This window comes from Euwallacea fornicatus, chromosome 10 (genome assembly GCF_040115645.1).
Source record: "Euwallacea fornicatus isolate EFF26 chromosome 10, ASM4011564v1, whole genome shotgun sequence".
Lineage (NCBI taxonomy): Eukaryota > Metazoa > Arthropoda > Insecta > Coleoptera > Curculionidae > Euwallacea > Euwallacea fornicatus.
The window spans coordinates 3,087,121-3,105,643 of NC_089550.1; the positions used below are offsets into that span (position 1 = coordinate 3,087,121).

The following is an 18,523-nucleotide window of genomic DNA, read 5'->3' on the forward strand; positions in this document are numbered from 1 at the left end:
TTTGCTAAATATAACAACCGGCCTGTTTTTCGGGGCCAGAAATATGTTTTCTTCTAGTAGCTCCGAATATTTGGTATTCGCAGATAGAGCTCATAAAGCGCCTCGGAGAATTTATCTTTATGGCCGAATTTTAAATTTATTAGCTAAAAAATAGTGTCATGTTTTGCCCCAAATTGCCCTAGACAGATACGCGGAGGGTCATAAATTAACGTTAACGTTTTATGACGTTCTCGCCGGATTGAATACAACAATGTACTTTTTATGCCCACGAAACTCACCGTCGATATCCGGTATTTGGGGGCATCTGCATCACACTTTAAAATGCAACAAAACGCCCGTTTACATCTTTGAATAGTCGACAGTTGCCTTTTATAACGTCCCCATCGAAATTCGGGACGTGTCCCAACTACGTGAATCGGTTCAGTATATCGTGGAAAACTTTGTTTGAGAACTAAACGATTTTGAAGATTTTAAATCCCTTCGGGATATTTTTATTTGTTGTTTCACTACGATTTTCCTATTTGATAATGTCAGAACCAGGATAAGCAAGATGATGTCGCGTAGGAGGCGTAGTCAGTTAGAAATGGGGCGAAGTGTATCTTATCCCTCTAACAAAAAAAGCTAGTCAGAAGCCACGCCTATATCCTCAGTAGTGCTTCCTATAAAGGGCGTCCTCTAGGATGACGCAACACTCCCATTTGTTGGATTTAAAGTACTTTAACTACTCTGGTCTATTGAGAGTACCTGGTCCACAGTATTAATGACAGGGCGGAAATGGATTTAAGTAATAGTATATGGCTATGAATTAATAATAAACAGTAAATACACTTATCCTTTGTCCTCAATCACTTCAAGATTCTGTGATAAGCTTATTATCGTGACGTATGACCACTTGTAAAAAGGAGTAGAATTCGCTCATTAAGAACACTTAATATAAATTGGAAAAGTTTTTTTATGAAAACGATTCAGTACCGATATTCTTTACCATGTTACCACGATATTAACCATGCGGGAAAGTCGTAAAGCGAGTCGTAAAATTTCTGAAATGGCCTTCTAATAAATAATAATAAGATGGAAGTTACGGGTACACCCCTAGACATACATATTTGGAATTTTACAGTCCAAGGGACCGACGACTCAGTTTTATCATCCTTTAACGCAGTTTATAGCCGTTTTAGTCGGTCGTGAGCTGAAAGTTGCTGTATTGAGAGCTTCAATTTCGGTGTTTCCACATTCTAAAATAATTTCGTGTTTTTTCATGTTTTTTAATAAAGTGCTCACTAAAACGTTCAGAGTTATATTGAATTTTTCCACTTGAAAAGTTACTTGCTCATTAGAGCAACCGATAAAGAGGCAATAAATTTCCATCAAAACAACAAAAGCGAAATTTTATTATCAATAATATCAGCGGAGCGTCAACATGAAAGGCGTTCGTCCCATAAACCTAACTTGTAAAACTACATAAAATTTCGTCGGAACCGTGAAAACGGCCGAAATTCTTTCCATTAAAGTTAACAGCACACTCATAATTGGAACGAAGAAATTTGTCGAACAAATAAAAGTTGTCGTAACGCATTTGCTACAAGCAAAAGCGGCAACGCGGCCCGGAATATAATTTGATTGGTCTCGTTTCGCGTCCCTCTGGCTATAATAACAGTTACATCAGCAGAAACGTCGGATTTTCCTCTTATGTGATGGTGCAAAAAAGTGAAAAATACGATCAAAGCTTGTTGCAGCTGTCGTTTTTTGCAGTGGACATTTAACGAGCGTCTGATGGTTTTCTCACACAAATTTCTGGCAAAATTGATTCAAGACAAGCAATAGAATGTTCTTTCCTCTCCAGTGATTCGTTGACGCAAATCATCCACCTCCAATGGCAAAGAGACCTATTTATTTAATAAAGTATGACATGGGCACACTTACGTTGCATTTATCTGATTTAATTATGGCTATTTACTTGGTGAGATAGACGAAAATTAATCAACAAAAAAATCTCTTGATGAGAAAACCATCGTAGAGGCAAATAATTGCTTTTCTTCATTTACATCTCTCGCACAATTAAAATTAACGAGGACCAGTTATTAACAGGCCTCAACTGATAGTGGATAAGCGTAACGTTAGTAAGGGGGCTTGAACTCCATTGATTGATCCCTCACCGCAAGCTCCGCTCCTTACCTACTAAGCAACACCTTATAGAGGGGTGGCTGTCACTCATTTGTTTGGCAGTATTTTGTTGATTGGGTTGCGACCATTCAGTTAATGTTCACCTCGTAACGGTTAAGCGTAATGCAATTAAAGGAGTGTGACTATTAGTGATTGGTCGCTTACCGCAAACTCCGCCCTTTCTTGCCGGAGTTGCATAACATAAAGGCGTGGTTTTTTTAGGACGTTCCTGACCGGTTTATTTCGTCTTTTTCTTCATTCGGTTTATATATATATTTTTTAATTGAGAGAAACAGCCTATTAAAAAGTATTTGCCCCAGTTTCTTGGCTATCTAATAAATTTCAACTAAGTAGATAATGCTACCGAACGTGTAATACCTATAGGCGTGTGCAAATTCTCTCTCTTTCTCTCTTTTAACAAGATCGAAATTTCATAGCTCTCTTTCCAGCTGAAACCGACCATCGTTAAATTGTACTAGATACGTGTCCAAGCCGATTTTTTGCCTCTGGCGAATAATGAGGCGGATATTCTGTATTTTCCATTAAATAACGTTGTTAGTCGGAATCACATCAAATAACTATTTTTTCTGTCTGGATCCTCTCCCAAAAAGAGCAGAAAAATCTAATAAAACCGCAATTGATTTAGAAAAAGGGAAACATAAGTATACATCCTGCTTTGAGACCGTACAGGAAACATAATAGACCCGACGTTGTGTGGCCCAATCCCGTATTTTTCCGATGGAATAATCCGGGCTTACTTTCTCGGGTTTATTTCATTTATATTGAAATCGAGTTGCCCCGGACAAAGTTCAAGCCTAACGGGACCTTAATGGGTTTTTTCCGGCCGTTTCCGACCGGCGAATTACCTTCCGGGATCACTACAAATGAATTTTGTAATTCAGTTTTGTATTTTTACTCATCTCTCTTGTACAAATATTGAGTTTTTTTGTCGAAGTCCATTAAAATTTCACGGAACGTCCTCTACAACCATAATAAAAAGGGGATATACAAAACAACGACAACGGGACAACATTGTGGGGACATTAAAGTTGTTTATGGTTGATGTTTATCGGCACTAAATTAAATTACCACCATATTAAACGGTCGTTCAAGATTTACTGCACCCTAATTACGTGAAAGGGGAGAGTAATTTTCACGACCATACGTAATATCGACTTGTTCAAGATTTAGCGGTGAAAGCAATATTCCATATTAGAGCTTTATCATTTTAAGGCCTTCGTATAGCTTTGAAACGTGTTCTCTCGCAATAAAAATATTGTCATCAAAATGATGAAATGTCTATATTTTCCATGGTCGTGTAAAACGAACTTATCATACCTAAAACCACGTAGAGAGAATCATTTTAAATTAAACTAATTTGTATAATTAAACAAATTTTATATACATACATAAACAACTCCGCAGTATTAAACTTCCGATGTTGCGTGTATTTACTGGAAATAGACCGTTCTAATTGAAAACTTTCACGATTTTGTTAATGTTTGTCGCCATTCGTTGCAAAGTTAAACCCGAAACCAGGTAAGCGGGCTGCTGTTGTTTGAAACTCGGCCATCACAAAAGATTATCATTTTTCCATTAATACCACCAGCTCAAAGTGAACTAGTCATTTCGTAGTTTTCTGTTTTTTGTCGATATGGAACATAGGCGCCAGAAATTTCAGGTTTAATCTGGAGTTTATAGAGCTGCACCGGCATAATATGAAATTGATTTTTCAGAGACAATTTAAAACGAATTCCTATTTTCTCGAATATATTAAAATTCAACATAAACGTGGAAGATTTTTCTCTGTGTCGCCACGCACAACCCTGAAACGAAGAGCATATTATAGTTCTAGAGATTCCGGGAATAAAGGCAATGTATGAGAAAATTGAAAAATTTTTCACTCGATTTATTAATATAAATGTGTACAATTTCTATATGACGCAATTCCTTTTATAAATTTCCATTTCTGCTCGACAAAGCAAGTAGATTTTATTACGGTTATTTTAGTTTTACTCAATTCACCATTAACTTGAACTCTAACCCTAGAAACGGGTAAATTTGTCCTGGTTATATTTTTACGCATTTTCCCCCGGGGGACGAAAAATACTGGGGATTGGTCCTCCTCGTCTCTGTATAATGTGTTCTCCAATTTGTTAGTGTCAAGCTAAATGCTTACTCATTATGTTTATTAATTATACCCTAAAAGCATTTTTATGCCGACGCTGCTCTACATCTTAATGATTTTCTCATGTTTTAATAACAGCGGGATAGGACCAGCTCTTTTGGGAACACGTTTTTTGATGGAATAACAATACCGTCCGGTTATAAAATGTCTCCCCGTTTACTTTTTAACAAATTATTTTTTTTATTGAAAAACAGCATTGAAAAGGGCAAAATTCCGATCTTTGGACGTTTATTTTTTTAAATGGTGGTTACGTAACCGGTACCACAAACTGGCCGATTTTTAAATATTGAAAGATGGGTGAAGTGCCACCTCAAATTATATTATATTGTGCTCAATACTGTACTGTGATTCAGAATATACCAATTGGTTTTTGCGAAAAATAGCTTCAAATTTGGTAAAAAATGCACTACAAACTCAATTAAATAGTACATAATCAATGAATACACTTGTTTGTTGATGGAAAATTTGTTTGTTTTTCAGTTTGTGGTCATAAGAAGTCTTCTGTTAAAGAAAAAGAATAAAAAGATAAATAATTATAACCAAACCAAATTATAACCTGTTTATGAGCACAAACTCGAAAACAAATTAATTGCCTATCAATAAACAAGTTTTTTCGTTCTTTACTTACTGATTAACTAAGGTTTTATTGCAATTTTTACCAAACTTATACCTGTTTTTCTCAAAAACTAATCGATAGGTTCGCAGTCGCATTACACGGTTGAACGCAGTTTTAAAAAATCTTTAATTTGAGATGTCACTTGGCACGTTCCAATTTAAAACAATCGGCCATTTTACGCTACCTGTGACGTATGCAATATTAAAAAAAAACAAACGCATGTCAAAATATAGTATTTTTTGTTCTTTTTAATGCAGTTTTGGAATTTTTTAAAAACAATAATTTGTTAGGAAATGTATGTAATTATCTTCTTAAAATTACAATAAATCTCTACATAAAATATTAATTTACATAAATATATGCTAGCAGCAATTTTGCAAACAGACTACTCACATCTGTACCAGACCCCCAATATTTATACTCGAATTTCAGTCAAAAGTCTCCAACGTCACGATTATGCTACAGCTAAAAATTCATATAGTTCCTGCTTTAGACACAAAATAGTAATATTTTCTGGACCACAACTAAGAAACATTTAGCCAATTGAAGTTTTTCAATAAGTACCAGGCCCACAATATCTATAACCAGGGCAAAATGAAACATTGCCGGAAAGTTGTTGTATAAACAGGGCGGGTTTGCTTTACAGAGATTAATGGATAATACTTACAGTTTGCCTGGTGTTTTTCATCAAAGTGCTCCCTTTCCACCATGTTATAGTGGGCTCAGGCCTTGACCCGATTACTTGGCATGACAATTCGTAAGTTTGACCCGCGGAGAGAGCCTTGTTGTCGTCTAACAACTTGACGGAAAGAGGTTTCACTGAAACAAACAGTTATGTTAATTTCATAAAACAAACATGCTTTTATAGTAATTTACATAATAAAATTTTGATACCATTTAGATAGATATAAAGTTTTACGTTTCATGATATATAAACAAAATACGAACTTTCAGAGTATTAAAGCGAGAGCTCAACTGTTATGCTTGGGTAATTTGGAAACGTATCCCACAAGAGTGCAGGTAAAAGCAGCACAATACCCAAAATAAAACCGGGTTAAACCCTATACCTTGGAGCGATACCGAGTCGAATTTATACGAGAAACAATGCTGTGATAGTGGCAGTAACAGCATTCCGGCTACAAGTATGGCACCGTCTTAATTAAAGACTGGCAGCCTTAATCACAATATAACCCACATAGCAATTATTCGGTGGAACGAGACGCTACAAACGGAGCTACAAAATATGTGCTTAATTCCCGAGGTCGTTGGAGTAATGACTTTTACGATTGTTCCGCAAAAGTTTAAGGGATGTTTTAATTTGTTTAGAGGGGGCGGTTCGATGCAGAACTGCGGCTCGGACGCAAAGTAGACAATGCTTGTTATTAGGCTGCAGCGCTGTAAAACTTCTGCCCTAGATCACTTTATGTTGTAATTCCATGACACCAGAATTTCCTCGTTGTTCCGCTATAAACGACATTAGTAAGTGCTATAAATTATTACCAAAGAAATAAAAAAGAGCGTATGAGAAATTTTGGAAGAGGCTGAATCTTAGGTTGAAAAAAGAGCATTTCCCTCGAAACAGCTTCCTGATTAGGTGAGCAGCAGAATGAGGTGCCTGGAAGGATCCCGACTGAACTTCGCACCGCTTAATGCCCCCGGTTACTAAGTTAAGTAGCACTCCTCCTATAAATCACTCAAACGGCCCCAGGCCTAAAGTAAATAATAACTAGACTGTGCCGCCATCACCAAATTAAATTATGCATGCGGTGTATTACCCATTCTGGGGGAAACTTTGCGCATCTACCGCAAATATGTCAGCTTGCAGCTCGCTTTTTGTTGTGGTTGTTGTGGTGTTGCGCTCTAATGGGAAAAACGAAAAAACGAGTTTAAAGGAGTGAAAGATTTAGTGCTGCTTCGTCAGTCAAATTCTCTCTCGATTGCTGCGAAAACCAATATGGCGAGATATCCCAGCCTTTTGTAAAGTATCCTCTGTGAATGCAATTATTAGCAAGTAAACTCCGAGGCGAGCAGGCACATGAAAGTCGAATGTTGCAGCGTAGCGGAAGCGCAACTTTCAAATATAAAGAGATTTGAATATTAACCTCTCTCTATCGAAAACAAACAGGTCGAGGCTGGAGAATGGAAATTTTACATTTTAGAGGGTTTTTAGTGGAAAATTTATACTTTAAAATTTGCGAAATTACCTTCTGAAAGTTATTTCAAAAAAGTAACAGAAATAACGACGAACGAGACATGCAATTTTACTCAGTTAGGATACTAGCTTTGTGGGTCAGGTACTAATTGGTTTCGATATTAGTTTATTGGGCCAGGCACTCGTCTTAAATGTCATATAAAGAGTGTTACAATAAGAACGCGAGATTTATTTTAATCATCGATTGCGTGTGTCAAATCGAAAGAAGACAGATGGGAATTACGAAACCTGGAGCGATACATGGTGCAGCGTTGTTAAATTTTACTATTAAATTGGTGAAAGCTTCGTGGCTAGAATTCGTAAAATGCGTCCAATTTTCAGTAGAAATAGTGTTCTTACTTCACCAACTGTAAAAAGAATTCTCGACAAATTTAAAAGGACTGGTGCACTTATTGATGTGAGAGACACAAAACGATCTCGTAGCAGTCGTTCAGAAGGCAATATCACGGCATTTCGCCGGAGTGTGGGTGAGAATTCAGAGATTTCGATTCGTCGACGTGTACAATACTTGACCAATTCAACATCCACTTTTTATCGTATTCTCACAATAGATTTACATCTTTCTCGTTACAAAATTCAATCGAACAGCTTTTGACTACAGACCGTGCACAGCAAGCACAGAAGAGGATTCACCTAATGGATCAATTAACGGCAAGCAATGAATATCGATTTTATTGACAAATGAATTATTAGCGGCGAGGCTCCTTTTCACTTTTATAGCTTCGAGAATAAGTAAAATTTCTGTATTTGAGGTTGAGAAAATCTAGGAATGAGTTATGAGAGACATATGCATCCCAGTCATGTCACTGTTTGTTGCACGTTTTGGTCTGGAGGAATCTTTGTACCATGGGTGTTTGAAAACGAGTCAGGTAATGCATTAACGATAAATGGCGAAAGTTATCGCGACACAGGGGTTTATGCCTCAATTGCAAGATATTGGTGGTTTCGGCAGGACGGTGCCACTTGTCATTCTGTCCCCCGTCGAATGTTGACGGTCTTACAACAGTGTTCCGAGTCCGGTCACTTCCCGTCTTGGGCACAAGAATTGGCCTCTACGATTATATGACCTAACACTTCTTGATTTTTTGTTTTAGGGTTTTTTTGAAATCTCGTGCTAAAATCAATAAACGGAAGACCGTCTCAGCATTAAATTCCGACATTGAACGCTGTATCAAACAAATACTGCTACATTTATACAAAAGAGATGTTTAAAATTTCGTTAAAACAGTGCATTTGTGTCAACAAAGCTGCGGCGGATATTTATTGGATGTGTTATTTCATACTTAAATCCCAAATGTCTACATTCTAAATTAATAAAGATTTGAGTATTTTGCTACAGAAAACTGTTTTATTTCAAATTCAAATCTTTTGCCCTTATTGCAACATTATTTATTTCTGCAAATGATTTTTGTGGATATACACCAAACGATGAAATTCATTTCTAGCGATGAAACCCATAAATAAATCTACACTACCAGAGATGCACATAAACTCCTATAATTCCCAGAGCAACAATTAGCCCGAATATCTGCCCGGGGTCTGGGTGGTAGGAGGGGGGGGGCGCAAAGGCGGCCCTTTTAATCAACGTAATAACTTTATTGTTGCCCAGATAACAGAGACAGAGAAGACAGACAGCAACGGTTTAATTATTATGTGTGACGTGCCCGTGTCGGCTCAATGAAAGCGGTTCCGGGGTTTAATGAGTCCTAGACCGGTTTGGGATTTTGAATGTGCAAAATTAGGTGATCATACTAAGATGGGAAGCAGGTGATTTGTCATTCTGGCAAGGTGACATATGGCCATAGCTGGAGATGTTATCTTCTCAATTCTCTCAACGAGGAAAGACCCCTAAAAGAATGCTTGAAAATTTTAAAGTTTTGCTGGGTTTAAATTGCTTTGAAATTTGGCGTCAAGAACAAGATTTAGGACTTTAAAAGAACCGTCTAACGATTTTCGCAAATACGTCAGGAGTTTTTGAGAATTTTAAGAATTTTGTCTAAAATGGAGACTAGGGACGTCTCAGGAGTTTAAGCAGTTGCGAGGTATTTTCTTCGGATTTAAAAGTACAGCGGTTTTTTAATAGAATTTCTGATGCAGTTTTTAGGATTTTGAGGATCTGAAAAGATCGGAAAACTGGAATATCTAAAGTTATATTAAATCGAAAAGAACATCTAGGCAAGTCCGATTTATCAACTTGAATGAGGCTTAGAAATTTGTTAAATTCCATATTTAAGCGACAGATTTCGTAAACGAGAAATATTACATTCAAAGACAAATGACGTAATATAATTTAAAATCCTAACACCCTGACATTTGACCTAATTTCTCAGTTAACTCTATTAAGGATACCTAAAAGAAAATTAGTCTTAGAAGGCAAAACTGAGTAATTTCTTGTCTCGGCTTTAAAAAGGCAGCCCCATCTTTTGTCTCTCGAGAATGGAGGGAACATTAATTTTTCATTTCACATCGGAGAGAATAAAATGCGAAAATAAACTTCTCATTGGATTATAGTCCATTGTGCTAACTTCCTGTCGAAGAAATTCGATTCTTTCCCTAGTTTAATTAAGTTGAGCAACTGAGCGCGACGAATCCAATAAAGTTCTTTTGGAAGGTTTTAAGTTTCCAATATATCCTTTTGTTTAACTTTCAATGGAACGACTTTCCTCCGAGATACTTTCGTCATAATTAACATCTTTAGATTTCAATTTGTTAATTGCCGCGCCTGTCGTGTTGGCGAAATTTCGCAAATAGCGCCCTAAAGGGTTTCATATATTACACCTCCGATGAAAAATGGCTGCGACGAATTTTGAGAGAAATTTCTATCGGTCTGATTTATGCGATTGAGGCCCGGGGCCTTTTTTAGACGTTTACATATACGGTCGAATCACCATGCAGTAGATGGATACAAATGGCCAGCTCAATCCTCTTTTTGTAACACTTTATCCGTGAATTATTTTTGCCATATTTCAGGCCAACGACCAAACATTATCCCTCAATGGCTTGCTGAAGATGCTCCTTTATTGTAATTCGATGGCTCGATTAACTTGAAATAAATTAGTTATACCTAGTTCCCCGATGGTATTTTTACAACACTGGAACAAATATTTATAGTTCTCCTTCGGACAAATGACCATTTTATTACCAACGTTCAGAAAACAAATAAAATTTATACTGAAAAATTCATGTAAATAAAAGGGGCTTTATAAATGCAACAAAAATGGGGAACGCAATAGGGTAACAATGTGTAATTTTTTTGCCTCCTGTTGGATTGTGTGATAAATAAAAATCGAATGCGTACACATTTAGGGAATTGTTTTAGTGAAATAAAGCACTTCAGGGGCAAAATGATTTTAAATTTTTAAATCTGTACTGCAGAATAAAACATATTGTAAATGTAAAATATTTTACTGATGAATGAGGTTTTATTGAAATAAAGGAGTGTTTTCGATTATTTATTTTACGTATATCCTGAAAATATTAAAAGATTAAAATGCATTAATAATTTTTTTTACTCACTTTATAAAATATTTGACTCTCTTCCAGTGGCGGAGTAAAGTGTTTTTTCTTCAGTTGCCCCGGTTTTCGGAACTATCGATTAATCATTTTTAACCAGGCAAAAATGCTCTTACGTTCATAGATTTCGCAATACAATTTGGAGTTAAAACACAACAACATTTTGGACATTTGAGTTGACTCATTCACTTCCAGTCAGAATGCAACCAAAGGCAATCTTAGCAAGGCTCGCGCCCCGGACGAAATTGTTAACACCGCTCTCCTGCACCCAAGCAAAACTCGCAACCAGGAGAGTCCGCTCCCCTTCCTGGGCTACTGTCCTGGGCAGTCCCCTAACCTCATCCCTCTTTAATACCGGTGCTGCATACAACATATATTTTACCTCGTTTGCTTACCATCAGGATTTTCTGGATTTCCAAACTGTTGATCAAAATTCTCTAGGTTGGAAAATATGCACATACGGGTACTCCCATGGATTTCACTACTAAATATACAGCAGGGAGGTAAATTCAAATATATTGACCAACCTATTTAATCTGATTCCATTGGAAACGCAAAAATTGTTTTTGCGTATGAGTAAAAAAATTAAAAATATGTATTATTTTAATGCTATTTATATGAAAGAAAATAGAGGTAATAAAAGAAATGAAAATGGTTATTGTTAAAATATCCTAGTTAGAAGATGGTACTCCTGGGCCCGAGGTAATAATTTGAGGGGTCGCTTGACTGAGTATCTGAAGCAACAGCGGCAGATTTATTATAAAACTCATTTACAGTTGTACGGCATTGCGGTACTTAAAGCTCAATTTTAACGCATCTCAATGTATTATCTTCTATAATATATATATATATATATATTTTTTTTTTATGCATTTAAATTTGCAATTAACTACGGCTGAAGATTAACTAGCAGCGAAGTGGTATTTCTGTCTGAAAAAAATATAAAATGTGCATATCAGGGCATGGGAAATGGCTTTATGTCAAAGAACGGTGGTTCTCGAATGGTATATCTAGTCCCGAGACAGTTAAATTCGGCTCGAAATTAGAGGATTTTGATACCAGGTGTCTCTGCTCAATTCGAACTGTAGTTTGATTATACATATTAAAATTTACAGGGTATGCTGTGGTATTCCGCACTAAATGTTGTCGAAGGCACTCTATTCTGCGATGCATTTATTTCCAATCCAACGGCTATATCTATGATTTCCTTCTGCGGCTTATCTTCCTGATGTTACCTTCCTGATTTTATCAACCAAGTCTGGCCTGACATCGTATATCTCTTGATCTACTTGATTTAATCTAGTTGAAATTCCATCTAATTTACTTCTGACTTCGGTTCGCAGGTTTGCCATTATGCATTTCACAGTTGTCTTGAATTCGTTAAAGACTTATTTGCATAGACTCTAGTGCTGTCTCTTACATAGTTTTCACCATTTGTCATTTCTACCGACTTATATTGTTTTGCCTTACATCTATCTGGTTTTGGGCAAGTTTCTTCTAAACTTGCCGAAAGCGTCCTTCATTTTTGCATGGATTTTTGCACTTTCTAGTAGCAGAGACGTAGGCTAACTTTAAGTTTTAGTCTCCGTGGGATAGCTTTTCTTCCCTTGTAGGACAACTTTTAATTCTTAGTGTCACCTTATGCCTTCTTCACAAAAACAATTTTAAATGAAATACAATGCAATTGTTAGAAGTGCAAGTTTAATCATTAATTTTCAAATGGGACTAAAGGAACATTGTGTAACAGCCGAACGTTTATTCGAATCAATATTCAAATGTTATCAGGATACTGGAGAACTACTCGTACTGAAAAACATCATTGACAAATCATTCGCATCTAGTCCAAATAAACCATCTCTGCTATTTTAATTAAGTCGTAAGTTGGCGTTTTATTAAAGAAACTGCAACGCAATTACTCCGAATTCGGACGTGGAAGAGCAAGCCGGGAGTATCAAAAGATTTCCCAGGCGGATTTCAGCGTCGTAGTTTGCTTCCTTAAACTAATTGTGAGTTTACAACGCGAACCACTACCGGGAGTTGCCGGACACGAAATACTGCCGTCCTCATAATAATTCCAGCGGAAGTTTTCGGACTTTTAATAAAATTTCCCTAAGAAAAAAATTGGGCTGAACCCTGGAAACAATTAATACAGTTTCGTTTATTTTCCATGGGCACAACAACATAATATTTGTAGCTAAATCGGATAAAGCACGAACTTTACGACTCGGATGTTCCAAGTTTATCCATTCGGAAGGCTTTGCTGGATTTCGAGCCGACAGAGCAATAAAAGGCGTCAAAAAAAATCGCCCTCCTATTATCTTGAAAGCTCCGTCTTGCTTTCAGTCGAGCAAATAATTCATCGCTTATTCCCGTCTTCGGATTATATTATTAATTGATGCCTTTTCCGGGCTTTTCGAGGCAAACATCCCAGCCCGGGCTTTTCTTTCATTCTGCCTCTCTATGGTAAAAAACTGTTCCTTCCCCCGCTTTTTAGGGGCTAGTTACAATATAAAGCAATGATGGCTGAAATCTAGCAATTTTCCTTTTTAGCTCGAAATATGTTTTAAATTTTGTGGTCCTGGCATGAATTTTTTCCGAGTGTTTCGAGGTTAACATCTAAACCTGGGCTTTTCTTTCTTTTTGCATCTTTATTGTAAAATAAAGTTCCTTCCTTCTGTCTTCGTAGAACTAGTTACAACACAACACAATAGATTGAAATCTACCAATTTACCTCTTAAAGATATTTCAGATTTTGCGGTACTGGCACAAAATTCAGGAGATTGGCTCGTTCGTGACATTTTCTATTTTCATTAAAATCTCTTTAATATAACATGGGTTTTAACCATTTCTGTATATTTTAAATTGTTTTCAACTACATACAATAACAGTAAATCCTCCAACAATGCGCATCCTTCTCTACAACGTACCAGTCATCACGGAGTTTCATTAATCGAAATTGTTTTTGGTTTTCCACTGTAAGACTCTTTATATGCGCACTACATGACACAGGATATGCCCTATAAACCGGATCCAGCAGAAGTCTGGAATGTGTAATATCCGGACGAAATGAGCTTAAACCGGTGGCCATCAAAGTTTATAAAAGCTTTCTTTCGAGAGAGGCATGTAGGTTTGCAGAGCCAGAAACGCCAGCTCTGGAACTAAATATCGGGGCACCGAAATTCGACTTCCCTTTGTTTAGACAATGGGAGACGTCCTGTGGAATTCTATTCCTGTGAAATTAAAAGTGGGCAGATCGCGTTTTTCCTTTATTATGAATTGTGGCGACAAAGTGGCCTCTCCCTTTCCGACAGGGTAAATTGCCCGATTTTCATTCTTATTGAAAGTACACTGCTTCGCCACCCTCAGGATATCACTCAATTCCAGGAGTTCGCATGGAAATCCGCTTCGAGTTTATATGACCAACTTTTCAAATCAAACTTGGATTTATAAGAAACCAATCTCAGGAGACTGTGATACCCGCCCAGGTTATTGGTAACAACAAGTGTACCTAACATTTGAAACTTCAGTAATTTTAAAATAACAAGAGAGGAAATTTGTGGTAATTCAACTCATGCTCGTTTACATAATTCAGTTATCGAAAGGCAAATTGGGGGAATGTACTTCCGAAATTCGAAATATTCCATCATAGAAGGGTTTATTAAGTGAGAGTTCTCGTGCTAACGAAGACAAATTCATAACAGAAATCAACCGGTTCCTTAATTAAGTGCTTAATCAAGGTTTAAAGTATTCTGACCGAGTTTCAGGAATTTGTTTATACGAGAAAATATGTAATATTTCTGTAGTCGTTTTCAGGTTTATGAAGATGCGAAAAAGAGTGCGTTATTGCTAGATTATAGTTAATCTATTTACAACTCAACGTAAACTCAAAACTTCATCGAAACTTTTTTCAAATTTTATATTTCAAATAGAGACTTTTCTCAGTTTAAAGAGTCCTTAAAGTTCAGTTATTTTTAAAGTGTCCTTATACATGTATACCTCTAATCGTTTCGTAGTTCTAAAGAACAGTGCAGTTGAAGCACCCTTCTAGTGTTTGAAAACCTATAGTAACAAATTTCAACTTTGATCTCTTATCCATTTAAAAATTCCTTAAAGACTCTTCGAAATGCTTATAAAAATAACGGTTTGTTTTGAAATTGTGCTGTTCCTAAATACGTCGAAGTGATATGGATTTAATACTATTTTAAAGTAACAAAAAATCGAGACGTCTCTATTAAAGGGGAACCACACAACAAAACACCTTGGTATGACACTGGATAGCACATTTTGTACATACTGAAATTTCCAAGAATTAGCAATTCCAAAAAGCTAATTCGACTGAAATACAGCTTATTTGGCTACTTTATGGGGATTTTACCACCTGAAATAATCCTCACCTAATTTTAAAACCTCCTGATTATAGTAACGAAGAGATGAAGGTTGCGAATTTCTCAATAATTTAATACTTAAACATTCATATCATATCTAAAGCCTTTTCGGCAGCTGTTGCAACTATCGCCATTTCTTCTAACACTTCAAACCACTCTTTACAATATAACCCAAATCCCCGAGGAAAAATCCTTACTATCGACAATTCGAAATCACATTCCCTTCTTCTTTCGTATGAATGTAATCTTTCGGGAGACAGGGCTGACAAAGTCAAAGCCCAGCCGCAATATTAAACCGGTGTTTCCTCGCCGAAAGAGCGTAAAACTCAAATATAAAAGAATTTGAATATTTACCTCTATCGGCTGCAAACACGGTCCTGGAAAATTTGAAATTTTAAAATTCATTAGGCGGATCTAGACGTTCGGTTCTTTCCGGAGATCCGTCTTGTTCGATATTTGCATGTCGGCTTTGAAAAATTAGTTTTCACAGCGAATCTCGGATGGAATTTTATTTGTGAAGCGAACTGCAATCCGATCTAGATTGAGATTTTTTCAAATATCTTGTATATTTTACATGGCCACATGTTTGCATTCAAAGTTATACGTTCAATTTTAGGTCAAATATGTCGCGAAAGAATTTTTCAACAAGGTGCTACCATTTTATATGTAGATGGTTGATAAGAATTTTTTAAATTTCAGAATATTTACCTGCTAAGTACTGCAACATCAAGTTTTTTCAATATTTTACTGCTCGCAGAGACTGATCTATTGCTAAAATTTGCCCGATTTCGTATTATGTGCATGGTTTTTTACAATATAACGTACTTCTTGTTTCGGGCTGTTTTTTTGGTAAATCCGCAGAACACGAAGACCTCTGATTCGCTGTCCCTCGTCGATTAACTCCCTCGTTGCCGACAAATTGCGAAGTTTTTTTTCCTTCCAAAGCTTAGAATGGTGTAAGGAAATGCGATATTAAATATTGAATACTGGGTTCCAAAAATAAATCACATTTTTTGTTTACCTCTTGCTTCTCCGCAAAGACCTCGTTCCAACCTTTCTCAAGCAAACAATTTTTGAAATATCTCTTATTTTCCTTGGAGAAAATGCGTTTTTTCCGCCGTGCGATCTCAACAGATATTTCAACTCCCCCCGTGCAATTTATCATTTGGAGCATGTGACCCCATAGTGCATTATTTAAGGTTTTTGAGCTCACCATGTGGCCTGGTGCATTTGTGAAAATATTATCCAACAGCGAGGTCCTACCGTTTCGTACCCTTGAGATTGAAAAAAATGCCGGGATTTGCCCGTGGCATTCAAAAACATCAACAGCTCGGGCTCTCCCTCGATTTGCATAAAAAAATGTATTAAACCTCTTCCCCAAAAAAGTGTTTTGCTGGTATTTACGCCATGAGATGGAAAAACTTTCCAGAAATGAAATAAATTGCAATTACATCTTTCGCGTTATCTATGTCTACTAACATGGACGTGATCGAACAAGATTGATGGACTGTCTATGTATTGAACTAAACTTCAATGCGATACCAACAGTTGCTGAAAGAATAATCTTGAAAGAATGTTTAAATAGGACGAAGTTGCACTATTTTAGAGGTCGATCAGGGACGGGAGTTTTTTAACAAATGCACGTGTTAGACACAGAGGAACGTAAGGGAAATATAACTTATCCCTGGTTTGATAAATTTGTATAAAGAAGGAAAATGGCCCGGTTTTTCTATTCTTCCAAAAGGTTTATCACGGAGAGTAACTGGCGGCTAGTTTTGTCGTACTAAGCATTGGCTTCAAGTCCAAATCGAGATTTACCCCTCTATTACAGCCGATGGCAATAATTACGTGGTTGTTTGAACATATTATTATACATATAGCTAATTGCTTTATGCCTAATGCCCAATCCGGACACTAAGGACATCAGCAATTAAACAGTGCACAAGATAATTCCATGTTAATTTTGCTCCTAGAGTATGCAACATGCAGAGGCCGATTCCCATAGTAATCTGAATGAGGATTTAACGCTCCATAACGAAAACATGATTATTATTGGCTGAAATGTAGATCAAGCAATGAAATAGGTGCAATTAAAAATAAATCCAAAAACAAATTGCCCCAATTAGCATCCCGACGATGATTTACGAGTGACGGACGGTGGTCGTATAGTAATTACCGCGATACTTTCAGCTTCCGGTCGGATTTATAGTACGCGTCAACCCTTAATCGAAGGCAATAATTTGCTAAAATTAAACTTCAACTAAAAATTAAATTAATCCCCCAAAGTTGGGGCTGTTTGCCGACCTGAACTTCGTCATAATTTTAAGTCGTATTTAGCATTCAACTGTGTATACATACGTTCGTTAGGCAGCAGCCTGTGCGAAGCAAAAACTTTTCCGATATTTGTCCAAAACGTTAAAGGGATTTGCATAAAATTGTTCTTGCGTACACTGTTTTGCGGTTATTCTATTACTGAACTTTAATCATTAGCGTGAATACTCTCTCAAGGAGCCTAACGAACTTCACTTTGAACTATAGAAATGACCTTTCGACGCACCGCCGGATACTTCGATTTTCAGCCGAAAAGCTATTCAGCAACTTCGAAAACGGACCAAACTTTATTCAAATATCGGGATTCAGGGACGTCTTCAGAGGATTTTTAAATTGTTGCAACTCACCAACATCAAGTTTTCAAGTGAAAATAAATCTTGATTTCTTGGCGCACTACTGCGAGCTTCAATTTTTCATTCAACTAATCTAATCTGATCGTTTGTGGTGCGTACAGGGTGTCCCAGATTTCGGTTAGAAGCTCTCGATGTCTAAAAAAATCCGCCATTGTCCAACACTCTTTTAAGCTTTGTTTGGGTTTAGACTAATGCCAAAAACAGCATGTGCATGTGGTTAGGTTGTGTGGAACGGCTAGTTTCTAATACCGGTTTTTAATTCATATTTCCGAAACGTGTCAAGTTAAATTAATCGGAAGAGAGATCTCACACAAGTGTGAGGATAGTTTCCGAAATACTTGACTTAATACCTAAAGGAAAAAAAATTGAAAATATAGGATCATTTGTCAAAATAGTCTCCCTTGAAATTGACTCGCTTTCCCCAGGAATGTTCTGTGGCTTCTCTATCCTGTTCCACGAACCCTTGGACCCCATCTCTTCGTTATTGGTAAATCTCTTTCCACCTAGCTATTTTTTCGAGTTTGAAAATAGAAAATAATCTGAGAGGGCCACGTCTGGCGCATAGAGCGAATGAAGGAAATTTTCCGAAAAACGGCTCAAAAAAAAGAAAAATCAACTTAGCACCCCCAAACTTTAGACGCAAGTTTTTAAGGTTAGGTCTTTGTAATGAAAGTAAATTTTTAACAAAAAATCGCCACCTATGTGTCGAGTCGGGTACTTCCAGGGCTGTTCTCGTGCAAGGCAAGTTTAGCCGAATCGCGC

The 18,523-nt window shown here is 36.8% G+C and overlaps 1 protein-coding gene across 3 annotated transcripts in view; it reads right to left on the reverse strand.

Moving 5' to 3' along the window:
* Positions 1-18,523, reverse strand: part of side-VIII (sidestep VIII) — a 142,617-nt gene that overhangs the window by 18,314 nt on the left and 105,780 nt on the right. For all 3 annotated transcript variants that reach the window (XM_066286857.1, XM_066286856.1, XM_066286855.1), the window contains exon 6: positions 5,635-5,786. In XM_066286857.1, the coding sequence (XP_066142954.1) occupies positions 5,635-5,786 (152 nt within the window). The remainder of the gene's footprint in view (positions 1-5,634; positions 5,787-18,523) is intronic.